This window comes from Oncorhynchus gorbuscha, linkage group LG05 (assembly GCF_021184085.1).
Source record: "Oncorhynchus gorbuscha isolate QuinsamMale2020 ecotype Even-year linkage group LG05, OgorEven_v1.0, whole genome shotgun sequence".
Classification (NCBI taxonomy): domain Eukaryota; kingdom Metazoa; phylum Chordata; class Actinopteri; order Salmoniformes; family Salmonidae; genus Oncorhynchus; species Oncorhynchus gorbuscha.
The window spans coordinates 12,979,501-13,006,261 of NC_060177.1; the positions used below are offsets into that span (position 1 = coordinate 12,979,501).

Sequence of the window (26,761 nt, forward strand, 5' to 3'; positions counted from 1 at the left end):
TGGAATCTATCCAAACAGGACCTGCTATTCGATTCCACAAGTCCAACCAATTAGAGTGTTGCATCACACCTTGACTTATGTAAATTGTTTGGTGTATTCAATCATTCATGATGTGGTACAATGCCCTTCAGAAGAGTCCAGTTGCACTGAGTGACCAGGTAGCAACTAAATGCCCTCTGTTATTTTTAGACCGAGACAGTTGGCAGGCAAGCAGTCCTTATTTTCTCAAACACATTAATGAGGAATCAATAAAATGTTAACTGCATATATTGTGCAAGTGTCCGCTGAACTAAAGACGCAATCACTGATGCAAATGCAAAGGTAGGCTATATGACTGGATAAATGGATTGAAATCATTCAAGTAAGTATTTACTCCTCTAAAACATAACTACACAAGCATTTCGCTACACTCGCATTAACATCTGCTAACCATGTGTATGTGACAAATAAAATTTGATTTGATTTAATTTTTCTGAATGGGATCAATTCAATGGTTGACAGGACTAGCTCAGAAAACGGGTTGTCATTCGGTTAGACCATATATTATTGTAATGGTGAAATTCTGGAGTGTCTCTCTAGTTAGCCTTAATAAATGTCATTTATTTCCTGCGCTATCTCAGTGTGTGTGTGTGTGTGTGTGTGTGTGTGTGTGTGTGTGTGTGTGTGTGTGTGTGTGTGTGTGTGTGTGTGTGTGTGTGTGTGTGTGTGTGTGTGTGTGTGTGTGTGTGTGTGTGTGTGTGTGTGTGTGTGTGTGTGTGTGTGTGTGTGTGTGTGTTTGTGTGCGCGCGCGATCAGAACGCTCCCGCGAGCGGGTGTTAATAGTGTTTGTTGTGGTTCTGGTTTAACGCACTGGATAGACACGCCCATTGAATAGCTGATAAAAGATCAACAACAGACACTACATAGATGTTGCACCATCTTAAGTTTTTAGAACGTTCAAAAACTTTTGGCATGAACTTGGCGTGCATGACTTTTCTTGAATGTTCTGTTTACACTGGCCAGTCGTTTTCATGGAATTTCGTAAAGTCCTTATTTTATATTTTCTTTTGCAATTAGTTTCGCCAACAGTGATTAAATCATACAGGCCTTAACTGGCGCGATTATCAGCAAGCGCAACTGGGAACGTAATAAAATAAATGTAAATATGCAATGCTCTTCTCCAGGCTGCCCTGTGCAAAGCATCAATTAAAGCGAATTCGGGTTGGTGTTATAGGATTATGTGATGGCTGTCGTGTGGTAATTTAAAAAAAAAAGTGTAATAAAAATGATTTAATATTATTAAGTGTTTTTATATTTTTAGGTTGTAAAATATCAATATTTATGAGAAGTATAGGTTAAAATCCATCTGAAATTCAACCAATCATGCACTATTTTTGCTACGGCCTACTCTGAAATTCCTGCAATGAAATTGACTAAGGACTATGATTGACTAAGGACTATGATCTCGCTTAGATGTATCGATTGTGTTTGAAACAGCCTACCAATTCCAACAAAATGACCATAGGCCTATCCTTTTCCCACACTATTTTGCCTACTCTTAATTCACAATCGAAATGAAACATTCCAGGCATTTTGAGTGTATTGGGTTGAAATGTGTTTTACCTTAAAGGGAAGAATACAACTTTGTAAATGTTATGAATCTACATTATAATAAATGTGTATCTAGGACATTTGTCTCTTGAAACTTTCCTCTCCAGGCTAGATGCATCAATATTGTTATTCCTCTGTCAGTAACTTCTGGTTATCTCCGGTTATCTCTAACAGGCAGCATTGTTTCCTGCAACGTCTCTAAAACAGCTCAATTACACATCTATTATCTACCCATTGTCATTCAAACTTCCGATTTAGATACAGGTTTTTGTTTTGTGTTTTCAATTGTTTTCATTTTATTAGGAAGGCAAATGTTTATGTATGTATGTAGGTATGTATGTGTGTATGTAGGTATGTATGTATGCACGTAGTAACTTCTGTATGTATGTATGTATGTATGTATGTATGTATGTATGTATGTATGTATGTATGTATGTATGTATGTATGTATGTATGTATGTATGTATGTATGTATGTATGTATGTATGTATGTATGTATGTATGTATGTATGTATGTATGTATGTATGTATGTATGTATGTATGTATGTATGTATGTAGGTAGGTAGGTAGGTAGGTAGGTAGGTAGGTAGGTAGGTAGGTAGGTAGGTAGGTAGGTAGGTAGGTAGGTAGGTAGGTAGGTAGGTAGGTGTGTCCATATATAAGTATGATAATATTATTACAGTGTATAAGCCCATGTGGGCTGGGAATCATGAAGATGCATGACACTATAATGAAATCAATCAATCAATAAATCGTAGGCCTAGCCAATAGTTGAGTTGAATTAGGATAATGATGTTTAATACATATTAAATTAAATCTACAAGATAGAGTTTCATTCCTGAGACTACTTTGATCCTGTGATATTATGGTCAGACATTAAAATAATAAGTTAGACCCACTTTTAAACGGAATTTATAGCCAACTACAAATGGGTTAATTAATAACAGGCTATATATTTAGTCTAAGTCTACTGTATTTTTTTTGTTAATTGTTCCTATTATCTCAATTTATTTGATGAGTGCTAACTAATTGCGTCCAGGTAGCCTAGTCTTTGCGTAGCCCGGTTAAAATCACGCAAAGGTACTTGGTCTGAGATGTCATTACTGAGACGTCTGACCCGTGCGTAATAACGCAATTGACTGAGTGGAATGAAAATAAACTGCGGCCAGTTTAGGGTGGGTTTACGAGCTGGTCTCTCCCCTAAACTAGCTCTTTCCAAAGAGAGCAGTGGGTTTGTTGTGGCTTCATTCAATGTATCGTTTGCAGGTGATGCCAGGCGCAGATAAGAAGCCGCCGATCCTTGGCTGTCTAGACTTGTGACTTAAACATTGAAACTGGATTGATCACAACACAAATTCGCCCCTAGAAAGTAAATGACCAGAAGCCAATCCACCTTATTTCCAATCTCCCAGCCTCAGAAAAACTATTATGATAAGCATTAGGTAGGCTGCGCTAAACCTTAAATTGAGGGTGTCTTATTTACTTTAAAAAATATACATTATTTTTCATTCCACATGCAATTTTTAAGCTCCAATGTTTAAAAAAAAAGTTAAAATGATTAAATAGCCTGCGTAATAAAACCAACATAATAACATGATAATAAGGATTTCCCCCAAATCAATGGGCCTATCAGATTAGCCTGATAATAGTCATAACATTCAACATTTATATGCAAATGCTTTCATCAATGGACCCTCAGTATTCGATCATTGACGTTTTAATCCATCCTTTTGTATCGCAATTAAATAGGTCTACTTTTCGCAGTGGGTTTTATACTTGATGCAGGGATAAATAGGGAACTAAAACTTATTCACCTTGTTAGTAGAATTATTATTTTGATAAATTCAGAAATATATTGGTGTTTGATTTGTTGTATATAGGCCTACACCTCTGTGGTTTAGAAGCTCGGGGAACTGGGGGCCTATAAGGTTTGCGTGAAGCATACTCGTTTTGGGAATACCTTTGGTTGAAGGTTTTGATGTCTATAGCTCAAATAACCACTGGTCAACTTGATGAACTGCATGCCACAGGCTGAGTGAGGGAACGGGGGTGTAAGCCTAGTGAGGGAACGGGGGTGTAAGCCTAGTGAGGGAACGGGGGTGTAAGCCTAGTGAGGGAACGGGGGTGTAAGCCTAGTGAGGGAACGGGGGTGTAAGCCTAGTGAGGGAACGGGGGTGTAAGCCTAGTGAGTGAAATTCTACAAGAGTTTATGCAAAGACTGTGCACCTTAGACATTATAAAGATTTAACAGTTTATTTTTGATCAGTTATTACTTCCTTTATGAATCGTTGTCCTGACAATAAATAACAATAACTTACTTTTGTTAGAGAGGCTCAAACAACCTGCCCTTTTCCTATTAAGATCAAATATTTAACAACAAGAATCTGTTTTATATAATCTTCGGAAATCATGCTCCTTTTTAAGACAAACACACGAGTCTATGGACTTGATAACGAAATAAATGTATCAAAAATCACACAAAGAAACCAAGAGACGATATGTTCACAATGAATTGCAGAATGTCCATCTGGTTCGACATCAAATGGCTCCAATGTAATATGGAGGGAGGCTGTTTTGTAAATCCATCACGAGAATCTTCTATCTTCTTTCGGTTCATGCAACGAAGTTCGGTTTTTCTTTTGTCACTGATATCCTCAAAACTGCTGAACTGAGTCTTAAAGAAGAAGGGCTTTCGTTCGCGTTGCTTTATAGTGCCGTTAGGTAATTGTTCAACATTTAGAATATGTCATTTTCTCCTCCATGTCCGAAACGACTCCTCTGTCTTTAGGACGCTGTGATGAGCTGGTCACATGCAGGGGACCGGGGACCGGGGCGGGAACATGCTAGGCCTGGAACCGAGGCTGGTGGCTCGGTCTCACGTCTCCACCGGACTGGGTACCATGCTGTTCGGGGTGTCGGGTAAGTGCGATGACAGAGAAGTCACGTCGCTGCCGGATGAGTTTCCCAATGAACCCGATTCCGAGAATGACACCTGTAATGTGCAAGACAGTGATGTCAAAATAAATATGTTCTTGCTTTGTTTAGGCTACAAATGTTGCCACTTCTGACGTTGAAAATGGCCATTTAACGTTATTACTTATAACGTTTAAATTGATGATATTAAAGTGAAGAAAAAAACTCAGGAAGTGTCGTCATCAAAATGAATACGTGCGTGTGTGTGTTTACGCGCGTGTGTGCGTGCGTTCGTGTGTGAGAGATGTCATAAGGTGAATGCACCAATTTGTAAGTCGCTCTGGATAAGAGCGTCTGCTAAATGACTTAAATGTAAATGTAAATGTAGAGAGAGTTTGAATGTGTGTTCGTGCGTAATTACGCGTACCCACATGTGCACGCACATTAGCATGCAAGTATAGAATGTCTCCTCTATCTTACCAGTTGTTGAAAGGCCGGCTGGTCCAGATCACTCTGCAGGGCGAACTCGCTGAGGGCCTTCCAAGGAGGCTGGTAGGTCTGCACCTCCACCGAGTTACCCTGCACCGTGTTGTCGTGCCTGATAGGGCTTCTGGCAACCAGAGGCGTACCCGTGAGCCCCTGTAGACTCTGATACGAGATTAGAATAGGAAATCCAAATTAAATCTACACTTTGGTAGAGTCGAAGAAAATTATCAAATTCCCAGATCAGAATGTCAGCATTTTGTTCTGTAGTCTTTGCTTTCCATTACAGGTCATGCACAATTGAATTCTTGATTAATTATTTATTGGCAGGTTGAATACAGAAAAACAATAATGAAAGAACAGCTAGTGGAAATGACCGGCCTCGGACCAAGGGTTATTCAAGTGTGGCACTGGTCAAATCATTCCAGAAAAACGAATTCTTTGCCTTTAATAAGAGGTAACCATTTGGCCACAAGTGCTTCGTTGCTGACCAACCTAGACTCACGGGTAGACCTAACATAGTAAACGAAAATCTTGGAGACATGATATGTACGTTTGGTATGGTATTAATTTGTGGATGTCTATCATCCATTTCGTATGGAATGTTACGAATTACAATTCGTATGATATGTTACTAATAGCAATTCTTATATGCCGGATTCTCGTTTACTATGTTTTGTCTAGTCTATGAGACCAGACTGTGCTGACTGTACCTCAACTATCGCAAAAATGTAAGGATTCAACGATGAACCAAACATAAAGAAAAAGTAATAGGCTAAAAGAAGTATAAAAAAATGTTTCCGAGATTAACTTACGAAGATGCTTACAGTCTTATCACTGTGTTGCTGCTGCTGAAGTTGCTTCATGAGAATAGATCTCTTTTTGTCTTTGCATCTTTTATTCTGGAACCAAACTCGAATAACCCTTGGGCTGAGGCCGGTCATTTCCACCAGTTGTTCCTTCATTAGCGCATCTGGCCGCGGATTGGCGTTGTAGCAGGTCCGTAACGTGTGGAGCTGTTTCTCGTTCAAAACGGTTCGCACTCGTGTTGTCTTCTCTGACTGCTTGTGGACGTGGTTTCGGTGTGGTGCCCGTACTGTCACCGGCTCTGCTGAAGAGAGGCGGAATTATATTTAATAAAAAAGGAAATTAACTAAAGTTTGATTTATATTGTTATTAGTGTCATTGTTATTATTATTATTATTAATTATTATCCCAGGCTGTGCAAATACGTTTTTTCCTGGAGCATGTTCCTTGCCATAGGTTATATAGACCGTTAGGTACTCTTATTAATCTAAAATATAACTTATTGAACTTTTGCCATGCGTTATAATATATATATAGAGAGAGTACGTGTGGATGGAGAGACTGTTATCGTAAATATATATATTTAACCATCCACACGTACTCCATTTGATCTTGGTATTCCCCCCTAAAAATACATCGCCCATATTGAGCAACAATTATGTCTAGGCCCCAATGACAATGTAATTCTAAAAGCATGTAAGCTTTATTGCATTATAGTTCAATAGGCTACAGATTCCCATCCGCGCACTATTACACACTCCTTGTTTATGTCATGCATTAAGTTTTTGTTCAATTAAAAAGGCTTAGTCAATTAGGCAACAGAAACGGTGTGTAGGCCTACTCGTTAACATTTATATCTACTACAATTATTTAATTTGCACATTAAGAGATTATCTGTAAAATTGTATTTATTGTTACCCAGATGATCCTGATAGGCCTAAAATCAAGGAGTAGGGATTAGCCTAATCTTTGAAGTTATTATAGCCTACTGTATTTGTATTATTGGGTCAACACTATTAAATAGTAATGTAAATTAAAATCCTTAAAAAATCCAACGTCACTTATTGTCAAAATATATACATTTTAAAAGCTTGGTTTAAAATGAAATCATATCTCAGTGATTTTCCAATAAAAAGTTTAAATGTCAGTCTGATATTGGTCGCCTATTGCCCAATATAGCCTAGTTATTGACATCTTAATGACTCAAAGCTTGCATCTGATTTGTTTTCTGGAGTCTACCGATCGTTATGATCATAAAATTAGGCCTATCGATAATTATAGGAAATATATTTAGAACTATTATTATCAGGCTATTATTAGGATAATTAATATAACAATGAATATCATCATTCTGATTAACATGATTGCCTCCATATTATTATTATTGTTGTTGTTCTTCTTCTTATTATTATTATTACAGAAATCAGTGGTGGTGTTGTTTTGGATGTGCAACTGACCTGCTAAGTGTAGTGATCTGTTGGAGTGGATATGTTCGGGGCTGATTGGGCTTCCGGCGGAGCTCCGCTCCATTAGTAAACTGTGGTCCGCCCGACACAGCAGCTCCTCGTCCCGGAGAGAGAACTCATCCCCCGGCAAGAGCTGCCTGCTACACACGGAACATCTGAAACACTCGATGTGGTACACGTTGTCCCGGGCTCGCATCACCAAATCACTGCTGCTGAATCCCAGGTTACATTTTGCACATTTTATTCCAAATAACCTGCAAGGAATAAATGAAAAAAAAATGTATTGAATTAAACAACAACTTCTAACAGCCATTTGATTTGTTGTTACTGCAGTTTTTGTTCCAAGTTTTACATTACTGGGTCTACTTCGAACGTCAGAAACAAGGCTAAGATAAATATTACTGTGCATTGTTTAGCCAGGATCAAAGTATAAAAGCTAACTTGAACGAACTATTTTAATTGTAGAAAGCTGCTTAATTGTAGGTCAAATGGCCTTTTATGTGTTGAACTACAGATACATTTAGTATGAATTATGCAGACTGAACACGCTTTTTTTTATAAACCTTCCAAAACAAGGACATTTGTATTTTTAGGCCTAATAAGCATCTGTGATGTAGGTACAAGTCTTGCATGTATATGGATATGCTAAATTTGAGTTTGTAGGCTACCTCCTCATTCACACCAACGTTAAATGTAAATGTAAATGTTAAAATACGTTCAATCACTAACAAAATATCTCCAAAGAATTTCAATCCCTACCTTACATAATCTCTTTTGCAATAGGTTTTTCCGTCCCGTACGAAGCAAGTGCATGTCTCATCCAGGTACTGGCTGCACTCTGCACACTTCAGGCAGGCTGCATGCCACTCCAGGTCCGGGGAAACTCTCAGAATGTACTGGTCATGTATCTGACTTCCACAGCCTACACACATCGCGAATCCGGACTTCTCTGCAGAGAGCACAGACATTGTAACCATTCTTTCCCATGTACACAGTTAATGACACCTTAAATCACACTTTTTGAGAGCCACTGGCCTACATGTCACTTCGTCGTCTTAAATGGTCTTATACAGAGCGAAATACTCCCAGTTTCTCACTGTATTACATTCCAGTGACTAAGACCTGTTCTGAAATCATGCATAATCGTTTCGTTTAGAAAGAAATCTAAGATAAAATGAACTATAAACAAGAAAAAGTCCGCATTATGGACAACAAAACAATACCAATACAAAAATATATTATATTTGCTTTATGCAAATAAATATATGAACCAGGATGGTATTTGAATGCGATAACATAATATGTTTTAATTTCAGAGGCTACGATTTGTAGTGTAATCTACAACACTGGGAAAAGCGGATAAATGCAAAAAAAAAATGCCACTTACTTTTGGAATGATCCCCCATATCACCCAAGAAAGAAGAGTTGAAGATAATATCCACCATACAGGAATGATGACGGGATTGCAATAAGATGCAGAAAAGAAGTAAGAAGGAGAAGAAGAGGAGAAAGGAGGGAGGTGAGTAGCCTGTGCCTGGCTGTCTGATAACTTCAGTTCGGACTGTGGGACGGCCCCGGGAAGAGGCGCTGCAGTGTCCCACACACTCTCTGACGTCACGCGTAAAACTGGACATCCATTCGTCCCACATAACATATTCTCACTGTCATATCAAGTCTCGCTAGAGATTTTAAAGAATTAAGTAGTTCGAAAATGTTTATTTATTTTGAAACAGTTGGTTATTTGTTGGAATGCAATAGGTCATTCTAAGGTATTTTGGGGCTTGGATATTTGCCTACGTTTATGGTGAGCTTTTTTGGTTGATGTATTATTTCCTGACAATTACTGCTAATTATTTAAAATCTGTACACTTTTATTAGGCCTACATTGGAATTCGAATTAGCAGGAGTAAGCATTAAATTGCATGTTTTTCCTGAGACAGAGGAGAATGCACAGAGACAACTCGTCATGACACCTGACACCATGTGAATCAGTTCATCCATCTACTCGAGAACAACAAGGACACCTACTGGAGGAACATTAGAAGTACAGTTTTACTGCTTCATGACAGGACAGGAGAGCAGCGCAGTGAGCCACTCTAGACTGGTACCTGCTTTTTAGTTATACATCAAATAAAGTGTATCCATAAAGTTTCTGTATTGAATTTGTTCTATTTCATATATCAAATTAATAAAATGTAGGTAGGTTCCTTTCATTGTCTCGGAATTTTGGAGTACAGGGCTCTCATTATATAATTTTACATCAGCTTGTATTTTTCCAATTAAATATAAATGTTTACGTCATGGAATAAATATATGTCTATGGATGGAATGGAATGCTTACACCGTGTATTTTATAGCCTACAGTACATGCATTCTCAAATCCCCTAAAAGGGCATTTGAATTCATAATGAAATGATTAGATAGGGCTATTTCCTGAGTTCACTGTTTAAAGTGAAAGAGACGCGGAGAGATCAGACTACATACATTGTTCTCGCGAGATTCAAGAGTGGAGAATTAACTGATGCCTCTCAGCTGCCTGTTTATATTGTCATGAAACAGGTAGGGAGCAGGTCTCGAACCCTCGACCATCCGGCGCGCTATCGACTGTGCCGCAAAAGCGTGCTCGTGCGGCACAGTCGATTTGCTTATAAACCCAGGGTCGTTACAATATCAAGACAAATAGGTAGCAAAAATTTAGCTGATTAGCTAGAAAGCTAGCCAGTTATGTTCACAGCAATTAACATAATACGTTTGGGACAATTGGTTTGTAAAACTCCAGTGTTGACAAATGCAGCCATTTCTTCTACCGTTTCAGATTGCCACCAACGTCTAGTTGGCTAGTCTGACTGAAATCTGTCTGAGGTCAGTTCAGGACATGGCATGTCGACAACATACTTTCACTCTAATTTGCAACTGCACTGTTAGCTACATACATTGTAGCTATTAACGGTTATCGTGTCTGAGTAGATGGAGCATGAAACTGATCCACATTTTGGCAACATAACTAACTACACTACAGTACAGTGTGTCACCTGACTTGTGATTTTGTTATCTTGGAGGACAAAACACACAGTTGACCTGACATGGCTAAAGCCTTCCCTTCGGTGTTCGACAAACGTATTTCATATTGCCTTTATTCCCTATCGTGCACAGTGTGTTTTATATTGACCTTTGTACACACTACTGTTTACACTGTTAATTTGATAGAGCCAGTCTGATAATGTGCCCCAAAACTATGCCAGCTGTCTAGTTTATCATTCAAGGCCAAAATACCAAAATAGTAGTTATTGACAATCAGATATGTCAATTAACTAAGGCTTATTTTTAAAACAGTTTCATTATGGAGATCGGTTGTGTTCTCTCCTGCAGCCCTGTCTGGTACAGAGGTTTCAGAATACTCTGGTAATAGCAGAGCACAACAACAACCAGCTCAAAGCCATCACACTGAAGATCATTACTGCTGCCAGCAAGGTGGGAGGAGAGGTCACCTGCCTGGTGGCTGGAACCAACTGTGCCAAGGTATGACTGTCACTACAATGCCCCACAGAGGTGGCAACCCCTCTTATCTGGAGAGCTACCAGTGTGCATGCATTTTTTTTAAATGTACCTTTATTTGACCAGGTTGGTCTCATTGAGATTAAACATCTCTGCAAGAGAGACCAAATTTTGACCAAATTTTGCTTCAACCCTACAATAATGCACCTAATTCAGCTAGACTAATTGTGATTCTGGTGGGTAGAATCAGGTGTGTTTCAGGAAGGCTTGCGCAATAGCCCAGCTCTGCTGGAGGATGGTTGGCTACTCCTGCCATAACAGCTGTTCAGTCACACATCAATGGAAGTTATGTTTTAATGTGGTATTTCATACGTATGTCACACTTGTGCAGTACAATGTAGCTCTTTTCATGATATACAGCTGGCTGATATGGTTAACTGTTTATTTCTGTGTTGGATTATTCTTTAGCAGGTTGCAGACCAGATCAGTAAAGTCCATGGGGTCAAGAAGATTCTAGTGGCTCAACATGACTGCTACAAAGGACTGTTACCATTCTGGGATGGGATAGTTTTGTTACGTTTTGAGGTCTGTGTGGATATGCTTAGTTCAAATACAGATGCCGGAGATGTTTAGATGATATTTCCTGTTGGAATGATGGAATGGCATGATACATCCTTTTGGTCTAAATATGTACTTTAACCCTGGTCCTCTTTTCTCCATACAGAGGAATTGACTCCTTTGATTCTTGCTTCCCAGAAGCAGTTCAACTTCACACACATCTGTGCAGGAGCTTCTGCTTTTGGGAAGGTGAGTTACTGACTGTAACACAACAGTGTTCACATGTCTGCATTTCCCCCATATTATTAATAGCTATATAATGATCAAATCCTTCCTTATCATAGGAAGTTTATTTTATTATGTTTCCAGACATGCATGAATTATAGTGCATTTTATCATCATGGCAACATCTAGTTGATCTGATTTACCATTTTTAAACATTATGCTTTAATGCTTCTGAAAGTTGTTTTTTTCCTTCCAATTTGACCCAGTAAGTGTAGTACTACCCCTCAATTACTACCCCAGTAATCTGTCATTCTGCAATAGAACTGTCAACTTGCTGATCTAATGGTATTTCTATTGAATTAGGATGCATTAAACAATATCTTATGTATTGTAATCCAACTCATATTGACTGAGGCTGGGTTGTCTGGTCTCGATTTCCCTGAGTGGATGAATGTGTTTTAGATGATGCATCCTAAAACTGTCTGGTATCTGATTTAATTTATTTTACTAAAAACATCATCAGCAATCATTTGTCAAAGATGACTTTGAATTCCATTGTCCATCCTTGGGCTAAACTTCACACAGTTTCGTATTTGAGTCTCCGTAGCCCAAGCTAGTTTTATCCAACTCACAGAGGGCAGTTTGTATCCGTCATGGTACTATAGCATTATTGACATCATCTACTTTAAACTGTTTCTGTAAGGACACATTATTTGTAATAGTTTAAATTTGGTCTTTATTGTACCAAAACTTTGCCAAGTCCTTAAAATGTTGAGAAACATTCCTATTTTAAAACAATCAACCTCCCCATCACCTCTCTGTGTCCTGAGAGATCCACAGGGTGATAAGGTTGAATTAAAGAATATCATCTCAATACTGTATTATGCTCAACAGAATCTCCTTCCCAGAGTGTCAGCCAAGCTGGATGTTGTAACTCTCTGACATCATCGAGGTCAAATCTCAAGACACCGTCGTTAGAACCATTTACGCTGGTGAGATTCCTGTTGAAATATCTTTTATAATTAACAACTATTCCATTGAGGTATAAAATGACCCCAAATATTTTGTAAGCACACCAATTATTATGCATTACAACATAGTTTCTTATCGCTGCAGGCCTGTTCTTAGCACTACCTATAATGCATACGTAAACAGCAGAATAAATGATTAGATAGATTTCAGTATTGGTGTAGTGCTCTGCTAATGGGCTGGGGTCAGGGGTTAAATGGAGATGATTGTTCTATATTCATTAGTAAAGTGATGAGGCTATAATAGTTCATGTTGTCGTTTCTGACCTCTTAATGACTACAGAGATCCACCCTGGTCATCCCAGCTGTCAGTCTGAAAGCCTAAAAGCCTCCCTGAAGAAGAATAAGCTCATATCATATTTTGATTGGGCACATTATAATCATAAAATATAGATGGGTCTGATTAAAATTATCCACTTAAACTTTGGCAAGAGCCTGACTCTTCCTGGTTGGAAATTCAGTGTTTTTTTGTTGTTTTTTAACCATTTTGCTGCTGCATTTTTGCCAGACAAAGGTCTTACACTTGGATGTTTTGGTGTTGTCAGACAGTCCAATTAGTAATACACAATGCATATGCCAGGAACCGCCCTAGCTTCATACAATGCAAGTTCTTACAATGCAAATAATTACAATGCTAGTCTGTTCTTTCTTGTTTTTAATTATTACTGGGAACATTTGTCATTGTATTTTTTAGAATTGCCTGAATTGCATCGCATGTAAAACAGACAATGGCATTTATCAGAGAATAACAAACACACGCAAAAGCTTAATTGAATCACCAAATTCTTCTAAATACTTTTTCTTATTGCGTTTTTTTTCTCTAAGAATATATTCCAATATAACCAAGCAAACACATTGCATGTGGTGTTACTGTACGTGGTGTCTGTACTACAGGTAATGCCCTGGCCACAGTGAAGTGCAATGAGAAAGTCAAGGTGTTCACAGTGAGGGGAACCTCCTTTGAACCTGCTGCTGTGGAGGGAGGCAGTGCTGCTACTGAACAGGGTACAATACTCTTCCATTACACTGTTGACAGCAGCGCCACTCAGTAACCTTTCTCTGTCTCTCATCATAACAGTAATGTTTTCAATACCGGATTATGGCTCCCGAGCAGCATATTCTGATGCAAGTGTAAAGAATATTTTGCACATTTAATTTGACTGCGTTTTGAGATATATTTTTAGTTATGTCTGTCCGTTCTGTTGCAGTTGCCTCACCCTCTCCTGTGGGGATGTCAGAATGACTTAAGCAGATCCTGACCAAGAGCGATTGACCAGAGCTCACTAGTGCCAAAGTGGTAGTGTCCACAGGTAAGGGCTTAGCTTTACACTGTCTGACTGCTTCAGCCAACGTGTCATTCACATTCCCTGGCCTCTCATTCTGTTAGGTCATTGTGACCAAGCACTTGATTTCTTTGTCCCATTAGGACGAGGGCTGAAGAGTGGTGAGAACATCAAACTGCTGTACGACCTCGCTGACAAAATGGGTGCTGCAGGTATAAATAACCATGTGTGTGTGTACATCAGAGAGAAGGAGAGAGAGAATCTTTGAGAGTGAGTGGGTGCATGTGTGTGTACATCAGAGAGAAGGAGAGAGAGAATCTTTGAGAGTGAGTGGGTGCATGTGTGTGTACATGAGAGAGAAGGAGAGAGAGAATCTTTGAGAGTGAGTGGGTGCATGTGTGTGTACATCAGAGAGAAGGAGAGAGAATCTTTGAGAGTGAGTGGGTGCATGTGTGTGTACATCAGAGAGAAGGAGAGAGAGAATCTTTGAGAGTGAGTGGGTGCATGTGTGTGTACATCAGAGAGAAGGAGAGAGAGAATCTTTGAGAGTGAGTGGGTGCATGTGTGTGTACATCAGAGAGAAGGAGAGAGAGAATCTTTGAGAGTGAGTGGGTGCATGTGTGTGTACATCAGAGAGAAGGAGAGAGAGAATCTTTGAGAGTGATTGGGTGCATGTGTGTGTACATCAGAGAGAAGGAGAGAGAGAATCTTTGAGAGTGAGTGGGTGCATGTGTGAGGGACAGTGGAAAGAGTGTGAGGTCAGTTGTCTGTGTGTAACTGCGTGGTATGATCATGTGTATTAATAAACTGCTGTATGTTGTGAATGCAGTGGGGGCCTCCAGAGCTGCTGTGGATGCTGGCTATGTCCCCAATGACATTCAGGTCGGCCAGACTGGCAAGATTGTAGCACCTGTAAGTGATACAACACACACCCTTTTATTGTCTCTGTTATTTCACTGTGTCACAGCAGAAACCAACATACAATATTTCTTAGTGAGCAACCGGACAAGAAAATAATAATAGAACTTTAATAAATTGTATATGATTGTTTCAGTTTTTCAGCATCACACTATCATATTAAATGTTCTGTCAAATTATATTTTAATTGAGGTATTTTGGATTACAAATGTAATTATGTTTGGTCTTGCTGAATGACTTTAATTGAACTGTATGTGCACTTTTGCTGACCTTCATTAGCCTACAGTTCATTCAGAAAGTATTCAGACCCCTTGACTTTTTTCACATTTTGTTACATTACAGCCTTATTCTAAAATGGAATAAATAGTTTTTCCCCCCTCAATCTACACACAATATCCCATAATGACAAAGCAAAAACAGTTTTAGACAGTTTTGCAACTGTATATACACTACCGTTCAAAAGTTTGGGGTCACCTAGAAATGTCCTTGTTTTTGAAAGAAAAGCACTTTTTTTGTCCATTAGAATAACATAAAATTGATCAGAAATACAGTGCAGACATGGTTAATGTTGTAAATTACTATTGTAGCTGGAAACGGCAGATTGAAATGGAATATCTACATAGCGTACAGAGGCCCATTATCAGCAACCATCACTCCTGTGTTCCAAAGGCACGTTCTGTTAGCTAATCCAAGTGTATCATTTTAAAAGGCTAATTGATCATTAGAAAACCCTTTTGCAATTGTTAGCACAGCTTAAAACGGTCGTGCTGATTAAAGAAGCAATACAACTGGCCTTCTTTAGACTAGTTGAGTATCTGGAACATCAGCATTTGTGGGTTCGATTACAGGCTTAAAATGCCCAGAAACAAAGAACCTTCTTCTGAAACTCGTCAGTCTATTCTTGTTCTGAGAAATGAAGTTTATTCTATGCGAGAAATTGCTAAGAAACTGAAAATCTGGTACAGCGCTGTGTACCACTCCCTTCACAGAACAGTGCAAAAGGGCTCCAACCAGGATAGAAAGAGGAGCAGGAGGCCCCAGTGCACCACTGAGCAAGAGGACAAGTACATTAGTGTCTAGTTTGAGAAACAGACGCCTCTCAAGTCCTCAACTGGCAGCTTCATTAAATAGTACCCGCAGAACACCAGTCTCAATGTCAACAGTGAAGAGGCGACTCCGGGATGCTGACCTTCTAGGCAGAGTTCCTCTGTCCAGTGTCTCTGTTCTTCTGCCCATCTTCATATTTTCTTTTTATTGGCCAGTCTGAGGTATGGCTTTTTCTTTGCAACTCTGCCTAGAAGGCCAGCATCCCGGAGTCGTCTCTTCACAGTTGACGTTGAGACTGTTTTGTGGGTACTATTTAATGAAGCTGCGATGGCATGATGGTTGCTGATAATGGGCCTCTGTACGCCTATTCCATTTCAAATCTAGTCATTTACAGCGATTGCAGTGTCGAGTCGTCTTGGGTATGACGCTACAAGCTTGGCGCACCTGTATTTTGGGCGTTTCTCCCATTCTTCTCTGGAGCAGGTTTTCATCAAGGATCTCTTAGTAATTTTCTCTGGTCGTCTTTCCCTCGATCCTGACTAGTCTCCCAGTCCCTGCTGCTGAAAAACATCCCCACACCATGATGCTGCCACCACCATGCTTCACCGTCGGGATGGTGCCAGGTTTCCTCCAGACGTGACGCTTGGCATTCAGGCCAAAGAGTTCAATCTTGGTTTCATCAGATCAGAGAATCTTGTTTTTCATGGTCTGAGAGTTTTTAGGTGACTTTTGTAAAACTCCAAGGTAGCTGTCATGTGCCTTTTACTGAGGAGTGGCTTCAGTCTAGCCACTACCATAAAGGCCTGATTGGTGGAGTGCTGCAGAGATGGTTGTCCTTCTGGAAGGTTCTCCCATCTCAACAGAGGAACTCTGCAGCTCTGTGAGAGTGACCATCAGGTTCTTGTTCACCTCCCTGACCAAGGCTCTTCTCCCCTGATTGCTCAGTTTGGCCGAGCGGCCAGTTCTAGGAAGCGTCTTGGTGGCAACAAACTTCTTCCATTTAAGAATGATGGAAGCCATTGTGTTCTTGGGGACCTTCAATGCTGCAGACATTTTTTGGTACCCTTCCCCAGATCTGTGCCTCGACACAATCCTGTCTCGGAGCTCTACGAACAATTCCTTAGGACTCATGGCTTGGTTTTTGCTCTGACATGCACTTTCAACTGTGCGACCTTGTATAGACAGGTATGTGCCTTTCCAAATCATGTCAAATCAATTGAATGTAGCACAGCTGGACTCCAATCAATTGTAGAAACATCTCAAGGGTGATCAATGGAAACAGGAGCTCAATTTCGAGTCTCATAGCAAAGGGTCTGAATACTTATGTAAATAAGATATTTCTGTTTTTTTTTTTTTTTTTTGCAAACATTTCTAAAAAACTGTTTTCGCTTTGTCATTATGGGGTATTGTGCGTAGATGAGGAAATTTAAAATAATATTTTTTTTAAATTCAATTTTAGAATACGTCTAACATAACAAAATGTGGAAGAAATCAAGGGGTCTGAATATTTTCTGAATGCACTGTATTTTCTCGATCTTGATGTTCCAAGATGGCCTATCTGTCCCCTACATTCAATTGTGTGTACAGTGTGTTAGTTAGCAGATTTGTGTGGATTAGGGTGTGTGTGTGTGCCAAGACTGCTGAGGCTGTGTATGTTTTGGCAAAGCCAACAAGCCACAAGACAGACCCCTCACAGTAAAGGGAATTATTCTTAGTCGTGTTGCATAGTCCGGTTTTCAGGAATACACCTATTTTCAACCTAGCTTCCTTTTCCGCTGAAAACCGAATGTGGGAACTCCGCTCAGGCGCTTCTCTTATGCCTGCTACATCAGGTTAAAGGGAATTAATACAGGCAAGCACACACTTGTTTTCCAAAACAATACAAACAAAATCACAATGTGTGACAATACTCTCTATTGTGACATTATTTAAAATTGAATAAGCTTAAAAAGGCTAAATGGGTCATTTGGCTCGCGACAGGGATATCCCAGCTGTCATCAGACCCACATTAGGGCCGTCTGAAGCGGCTGTAATGTAGTTAATGGCTGATTTAAGATCCTAAATGATTTACCAGTCCCATTAGGAAGGAGACTTAAGTGCTGTGAGTCCACCCTGCCCCTCAAAATGGACAACTCTGCCAATATTGTTGTTTCCTGTTTACATTGTGTACAATCACAGAAGGGTATGATATGCAACATCCTAAACCAGTAACCATTCATTGCTTGTGTATTGCTATTCATATTCAAAACAAATCAGGGCACTGGAAATATAATTGATGTAATCAAATGTAATATACTATTTACAGTAATATTATATATACAGTACCAGTCAAGTTTGGACTCACCTACTCATTCAAGGGGTTTTCTTTATTTTTACTATTTTTTACATTGTAGAATAATAGTGAAGACACAAACTATGAAATAACAAATATGGAATCATGTAGTTAACAAAAAAGTGTTAAACAAATCAAAATTTATTTGAGATTCTTCAAAGTAGCTGTCCTTTGCCTTGATGGCAGCTTTGCACATTTGGCATGCACTCAACCAGCTTCATGTAGACACCTGGAATGCATTTCAATTAACAGGTGTGCCTTGTTAATTTGTGAAATTTCTTTCCTTAATGCGTTTGAGCCAATCCGTTGTGACAATGTAGGGGTGGTATACAGAAGATAGCCCTATTTGGTAAAAGTCCATATTATTTCAAGAACAGCTCAAATAACCAAAGAGGAAACAATATTCCATCATTATTTTAAGACATGAAGGTCAGTTAGTGCAGTCACAAAAACCATCAAGCGCTATGAATAAACTGGCTCTCATGAGGACCGCCACATGAAAGGAAGACCCAGAGTTACCTCTGCTGCAGAGGATAAGTTCATTAGAGTTAACTGGACCGCCACATGAAAGGAAGACCCAGAGTTACCTCTGCTGCAGAGGATAAGTTCATTACAGTTAACTGGACCGCCACATGAAAGGAAGACCCAGAGTTACCTCTGCTGCAGAGGATAAGTTCATTAGAGTTAACTGGACCGCCACATGAAAGGAAGACCAGCCTCAGAAATTGCAGACCAAATAAATACTTCACAGTGTTCAAGTAACAGACACATCTCAACATCAGCTGTTCAGAGGAGACTGCGTGAATCAGGCCTTCATGGTCGGATTGCTGCAAAGAAACCACTATTAAAGGACACCAATAAGAAGAGACTTGCTTGGGCTAAGAAACCTGAGCAGTGGACATTAGACCAGTGGAAATCTGTCCTTTGGTCTGATGAGTCCAAACTTGAGATTTTTGGTTCCAACCGCTGTGTCTTTGTGAGGCGCAGAATAGGTGAACGGATGATCTCTGCATGTGTGGTTCCCACCGTGATGCATGGAGGAGGTGGTGTGGAGGTGCTTTGCTGGTGACACTGTCAGTGATTTTATTTAGAATTCAAGGCACACTTAACCAGCATGGCTACCACAGCATTCTGCAGTGATACGTCATCCCATCTGGTTTGCACTTAGTCCCACTGTCATTTGTTTTTCAACAGGATAATGACCCAACTCCTCCAGGCTGTGTAAGGACTATTTGATCATTAAGGAGAGTGATGGAGTGCTGCATCATATGACTTGGCCTCCACAATCACCCGACCTCAGCCCAATTGAGATGGTTTGGGATGAGTTGGACCGCAGACTGATGGAAAGGCAGCCAGCAAGTTCTCAGCATATGTGGGAACTGCTTCAAGAATGTTGGAAAAATATTCCAGGTAAAGCTGATTGAGAGAATATCAAGAGTGTACAAAGCGTGGCAACTTTGAAGAATCTAAATTATATTTTGATGTATTTAACATTTTTTTGGTTACTACATGATTCCATGTGTGTTATTTCATAGTTTTGATGTCTTCAGTATTATTCTACAGGTGTGTGCACTTTTGACTGGTACTGTATATATTTAAAGTTGTATGTATATTTCCTACACAGTAAGCAGTGTCTATGTCTACTAATTCTACCTCCTAAGTCTCCATTATTCCATGACAAGCCTTCAGAAATGCTCTGACCCCCCCGCCCCCACACACACAAAGAAATCACATCTTTCCTCATGCCAGTCTGAGAGGGGAACCATGTTGTGGATTTATAATTTATCATTCTTCAGAGGTGATGCAGTATTCACATGATAATTAGGATACATTTTTGATTGCTGCCTGCGGGCTTTTCTGCATTGTTGGCTTCAGGAACCTGGGCCATTATGACCTTATTAGTGTAACTGTCAGTGGCCTGTTTTAGTTTACACATGCGTTGTCGTGTATTTTATTATGAACTGCACTCATCAGGATAAAACTTATTAGTGGCTTTTACAAGACACCGTGTCACTTAAATGAGGAGAGCAACACCTCCGCTTGACTCAATGTATCAATCAAAATAACGCTGGCAAAATTAATGTTTTCAATTACTGTATTCTTGTTAAGTACTTACAAAGACTAAGTATCTTACTTGAAATGGGATACAATAACAATTGATTAAAATAATTACACAATTGTTTCAGGTTTTGTCATAAGGAACAAAGAAGGAAAGCTTTATAATATAAGGCTATTGTTAAGTGAGAGCACTGTATAGGCATTGGTGGTTTCTGAATGATGCAGGTTGATATAGTCTTTTACTTATGATTTTAGAGGACTAAAGAAATCATTTCAAGTGATAACTTTATAATTTTCTCATCTTTACAAGCATTGTCACATGTAGGCCAACAGTACAAATATAACAAAATAAAGACTTCTAGTGGGACCACTTTTACTGTTTTTTCATATGCTTTTCAAGGCATTGAATATCATAGATTCTTCTGTCAAACCAGTTCTAGGACTCAGTCCTGAGATACCACAGAGCCAGTCTAACAGTATTTAGTATCGTTAGCCAACCTGTTGTCAATTGTTGTCTGTTTGCACACAGCAGCATCCCGTGATCACCTGGTTGATTAATTCCGTTGTGTCACAATCTGGCTGTGTGTACAGGAGCTTGTGTTCTCACACCTGAGGGGAGCTGTGCTGTGTGAACCACTGGGTTTCAGCATCACTTTGGGGGATTTTATTAACAGGCCAGCAAGTGCACCAAGTCCCTGCCCTGCTGCCACGGCTCACAGCAGCTGTGGAGAGACCAAACGCCAGACAGGCAAGCAGACAGACAGGCAGAAGAGGAGGGAAAAACTGACCAAGCTTGGCAAATCATCTGGCCATTCTCCTCCTCTCCCTACATATACTTTAAAAACATCCAGGGCTAAATGACCCCCCAAGTCTAGCAGTTTGTAGTGGAAAACTTTCAAAAAGCTGTTTATACCCAGCTGGGGACCTACTTGGAGGCTAACGGGGAGAAGCTTTTCTATTTTTTATTTTCTCTCTCCCAGTCTGGGGGGAAAAAAGGCCTCTGGATTGACAGTGCCTTTCATACTGTATTATCCGGCCTGGCTTTTAACTCCGGGAGAACTGTGTTCACAAATTGATGCTCTGTTCCTCTGGGGCTGCAGCTGAAACATTAAATCCTACTGAAATATTCATATGTGAGTGCATTTAGCTGAAAGCAATTGATGTGCTGCTCCCTGGAGAATGGATGGTAATGTTGCAGCCAGGGGCCCAGGCCCCCACACTCTGGCTGTCAGACACCCTAAAGGACCACACTCTGGTCAGAGCCATTGAGATGTATGGTCAGGAATTGACTGCCTACCGGGTCAGAGTATGGTGGAAATGGTTCCGGGGGATTGGGGATCAGTTTGTGGTTCTGGTGTTGGTCACTTATGGTCACTGCAACTACTGGTTAGGAGAGCCTATCTCATAAGGCTGTGGTCATAGGGATTCTCTGATGGCCACGCTGTGTATTAATGTGTGCAAACACGCATCATCTTCTCATTTTAAGTTGTTGAAAAGTAATGGTTAAATCAATAGTCTTTACATATCATATTGTGGCCAAACCTTTTCATTCATTTGGTTGAGACTTTTTTTTTTTCAGAATATATATTTTTTGTCCCTACAATAACTCTGTTTATTAAAACTTGAAAGCTGATTTATTTATGTCTATGTAGTATTATTGCAATAATATACATTTTTCGTTATATGAATTACATTTTTGATCAAATGGCCAGTCAGTATAATAATGTATTGTGTTTTATTTCCAGGAACTCTACATCGCAGTGGGCATCTCTGATTTCAGCACCTTTGATACACCACATAACATCAAACTAAGCAGCCTAAATAAGCTAGTGGTATTATTGTGGTATATCTGTGTTATTACTTGTGGATAATTCTTTTCATTTAAACAAATGTAAATAGATTTGTTCTACTGATGAAAAAATATATATTTTTATATTTGAGGATGCAAGATGTTCTGAATTTTTCTAGTACTTTCTAATAAAGGATGTGTTTTATACAGCAAGATATTTTTGAAGCAAGTTGTGCTTTTTAAAACATAGTTTTTTGCTGATTCTTGCTGTCGCAAGTCATGCACAAGTACGTATAGTTATAGGGCTTGTGCGTCTGATTGCTAAATTAACTGTGGTGTTGATTTATTTGATTAAATTCTTCTGAGCTCTTTGTGATGTAGCGCCTTGTCACCAGGAGAGTGATAAATATGTCTCACCCTCATGTTTATCACAATTTCATGTAACTAAGCTTATTCTACCGCCTTTTATGGAATTTGCACTAGTGATGGATTAACAAGTAAAGATATACATACAGTAAAACAATGGGGATACTGATTAAATGGCATATTGATTTAAAATAAATTGTATTAATGTTAAAAAGTGTTAATTAATAAAAAAACATTTACAACTCTTTGAAACTGTTTTTTAAAATGTTTATCACCCATTCCAATAATTAGTCCAGTTAACACTGTTACTGTATAGGCTGATTTGAAAAAGCCAAAATGGGTGTCATACAACTGCCCCAATTTACCTCATTAATAGTATTACAGCAATTCACTCTTTCAGACTGTCTATATATGAGGAGGATTTGAATGAACTTGGTCAGAGTACTTTTTCTTATTTGTATTCCTCTTTTTTCACTGTAGTTGACCCACTTTTACAACAAGTGGAGGGCAGAATACGTCTGTCCCTGGAAGAGAACTGTTTTATGTAAATGTAAAATGGAGAAACACTTTCGTAGCCATGACAACAGTCTCCTGAGTGGATTTCTTCCACCAAGGCGAGCTATCTGCTCCGGGATCCCGTGCACTTAGGAAGTGTGTTTTAAAAGGGAATCTGAAGAAGCTTTTTAAAGAATGATGTATAATTTATTTGTATTTTCTCTCTCTTGCTTCAGAGCTTCTTAAGAGGAGAGTAGAGTGTGTGGGATGTGTTCTGAATGTGTCAGACCACAGTATTATGTATTATTATGCAGCCATAGTCCCATATCTATTTGTTTTGTATGAAATGTACTCTGCTTCTACGTATGTCCAGTCGCTTGATGTCACGGAGCTGTTTATAAAATCACTTTCATCCACTTAAAACAAACACATTCTTATGTGACATCACTTAAGTGCAGCTAATTTGGGTTTGTATGTTTGCTGCTTTAACAAGCTATGCAATATGTCATGAAAGCATAGTGTGTGTATATAACACGCGAGAGAGTAGTAAGGGATGGTAATTCAACTTTATTTTATTTTGTTCTTTTTCTTTTCTTTTTTTAAACTTAATTTTGATTCTCATCATAGTGACTGATATTGTCCTAATGCCGGATGCTGACTCACTGCTTTAGGATGTGGATCAACAGTTTACATAGCAATGTATCTTTAATTTATGATTGAAGTGTTTGGTTTAGCCTCCGTTAACATTCTGAGGCAATCCATGTACAGTATGCACACCGCTTTGCATTTTCATTCAGAGGACAGGTTAGTACATGTACTGAGACCAACTGTGACACGTGTTTCATTTCTAGATAATCGTTGCCATCAACAAAGATCCAGAGGCACCTATTTTCCAGGTAGCTGACTACGGTTTGGTGGAGGATCTCTTCAAGGTAAAACTGTCAATGATGACACGATTAGATATTGTGATATTAAAGGTGTGAAATGAATCCCTATATGGAGGTAAATATTTAGTCAATCTTAAGGAGGTGGACCTAGATCTTCAGCATTGGCTAAATGAAGTATTGCACACCACACCCTGTATAGGATTAGTAAAGTGCTTTGAGTGTTATCCAAGTCAACACTGATACACTGGATTTATCCTGTATGGTGCCCAGTATTTCTAATTCATGACAGCATTTAAAGTGTCAGTGTTCATGTACTTGAGATCTGCTTAGTCCTGATGGGTAAATTGTGGTGAGGAGTCTTGAGGGAAATATCCATCACACCCTCATGCCATCGTTACAGATCCCTGTCACACCCTGTCAATTTCTCATTTAAGAGTCATTCTTCTAGTACCCTCAGGAGGATTTAAAATAGTTTTATTAATATGATGTGTATTTGTTATATTAATAATATGGACCTTATTCTACCAAAAGTGGTTTCCTGATAAAAGCAAACATAACATTGGTTTTGACTGAATTAGGTTGTCACATTCTGACCTTAGTTATTTTGTTATGTCTTTGTTTTAGTATGGTCATGGCGTGAGTTGGGTGGGTTGTCTATGTTCCTTTTTCTATGTTTTGGTATTTCTGTGTATGGCCTGGTATGGTTCTCAATCAGAGGCAGCTGTCAATCGTTGTCCCTGATTGAGAACCATACTTAGGTAGCCTGGTTTCACCTTTGAGTTGTGGGTGATTGTTTTCTGTTTAGTGTTTGTCACCGTACAGGACTGTTTCATTTCATTTCATTCTCTCGTTATTTTGTTTTCTGGTGTTCATGTAAATAAAATATCATTATGGACACTTACCACGCTGCACATTGGTCCGATCTCTCCTACTCCTACTCAGAGGAAGAAGACGAGCGTTACATAGGTCCTTAATTAGCTATAAATTATTATAAACTGGCTGGTTCAAGGTATGAAAAAACTTGTATTTTTACTACTCTAATTAGGTTGGTAACCCGTTTTATAATAGCAATAAGGCACTTCAGGGGTTTGTTGTATATGGCCAATATACCACGGCTAAGGGCTGTGTCCAGGCATTCTGCATTGCGTCGTACTTAAGAACATCCCTTAGCCGTGGTATATTGGCCATATACCAAATCCCCTCGTGCCTTATTCCAATAGCAAAACACATTTGAAAAGCGCAAGAAAAAGGTGATATCTCAGATATCCTCCTCAGTTAATGACGCTGTAATAAGACACATCAACGACTGATCGACTAATGTTACTGCATTTAAACTGACTCCCTTTGAGCCTTTATTCAAACATTTCAATTATTAAGGGAAATGTCTAATGGTCACTGTTAATTCACTCTTCTTCTTCTCTGATTGTGTCATTGAGGCACTTCCTGGTTCACTAGAGACCTCCCGCAAGCCATTTCCTGTGATCAGAGGCCCAGGCTGTCAGTTAGACGCTCATTAAAAGTATTCCTGTGTAATAATGTCATTCATTGTAAAAGCATTTTGTGACAACTGTTGATGTACAAGGGGTTCTATAAATGAGTTTGATTGAATAGTTAGGTTTATCATTATAAATCATTAAAGGACACCTTCCATTTGCCGTTCAGTCTTAAATAATGGGGATTCATTAGCTTGGTGGTGCAGCCATCTATTTGACCTGTTTTAAAGGCCATGTTAATGTCTGGTTTTCCCTCTCATACATTTGCATATTATTCAGTTGTTTAATCTCAGAAAGCAAAACTTCTAGAGACCTTGTGGCTTACTGAGTTGTGCCTTATTCAGTTACAATCTGTTAACTAGGTTTCCTAGCCTAAAATAACACTGAGTGAAATCATGTTTAAATGAATATGCAGTTGAGTTCTTACTCTTTCCGACTGTAAACATTTCTCTGTTGAGTGCCTGAATCCAAACCTGGTAAATGAGTTATTGTGATTGATAGAATAGGAACCATTTGTAACTGTATATTACTCCACCTAATGGAAAAGCAGATGTACTGAATTATTGAACTCGTGAATGTATCAGTGGATAGTTCATGAGAGGACCTCCTGCTCAGAGAGTAACTTCCACTCCTCAACCTTAACAGGAACCACCTGATAGTTAAACTAAGGGGACTGCCTGGTGTTGGCTTTCCTATCGATTCTGTGTTCCTATTCACTGCTAATTGACATGTTCAGGTAACTTTGGCAGGGCTCAACGCCACAGGGTTCCAGGCAGCACTTCTACCCTCTAGTTTAGGCATAAAGACGGAGGTGGCAGATCCAGGTAACTTTGGCAGGGCTCAACGCCACAGGGTTCCAGGCAGCACTTCTACCCTCTAGTTTAAGCATAAAGACGGAGGTGGTCAGATCCAGATCCAGTGCCCAAGCTTTGCCAGACTCTTCAAGAGGGACCCTTTGTGAGAAGTGAAAGCCTAGTGGCTTTTTCCATTTGTTTGGCTCATCATTTATTAACCAGTGTCGTTGCGTGTGATCGGCCGGTGTTGGTGACTAGGTGTTTAAGTTAGTAATATTCTGCTGAAGTGATGGGTAGGTAGAGATAATAATAACAGGCAGGTCCAGAACTGTGACAATAGTTCTCATCTTACCTGTGTTTACATACACTCTGATTTCAGAAAACAGTCAAAAACAATGGATGTGTCATTTGTTGTTGTTGCCAATGAAACTGTCAGGGGTATGAGAACTGTTTGTACTTGTAGGCTGTTCCTGAGATGACTGCAGCATTGAAGAAGTGATCGCCATCATGATCCAACCAAGATCCTATAATACTCCGAAATCTGAAGATGAAACATTAACCACCATAAGCTTCCAGTTTTAACTACCCAAAAGAAAATCCTGCCTTAAACTGCATTTCATGCTTCTTGTGCATTTTGAAATGGGTGCTTAAAATGTCTACATCTAATACATCTTTGATTGTGATATCTTTTTAATGAATAATAAAGCTAGTGGATATGCTACAATGTCTCACA

General features: G+C 39.3%; 1 protein-coding gene and 1 pseudogene across 4 annotated transcripts; one reads left to right on the forward strand and one right to left on the reverse strand.

Annotated features, from left to right (window-relative positions):
- Positions 1-2,316: 2,316 nt before the first annotated feature.
- On the reverse strand, positions 2,317-8,809 carry LOC124035007 (insulin gene enhancer protein ISL-3-like). 4 transcript variants are annotated; one of them, XM_046348398.1, is made up of 6 exons: positions 8,648-8,809; positions 8,020-8,209; positions 7,252-7,514; positions 5,815-6,095; positions 4,985-5,152; positions 2,317-4,583 (listed from the first exon to the last, which is right to left on the reverse strand). In XM_046348398.1, exons 1-6 carry the CDS (start codon positions 8,703-8,705, stop codon positions 4,467-4,469), a joined length of 1,077 nt encoding a protein of 358 aa, XP_046204354.1. In that variant the 5' UTR covers positions 8,706-8,809; the 3' UTR covers positions 2,317-4,466. The 4 variants fall into 4 exon arrangements, with proteins under 4 accessions (XP_046204354.1, XP_046204352.1, XP_046204353.1 ...); XM_046348396.1 differs by having other exon boundaries at positions 5,803-6,095; XM_046348397.1 differs by having other exon boundaries at positions 5,815-6,098.
- A 1,001-nt stretch (positions 8,810-9,810) lies between these two features.
- LOC124035417 lies at positions 9,811-26,114 on the forward strand (annotated as a pseudogene).
- Positions 26,115-26,761: the final 647 nt, after the last annotated feature.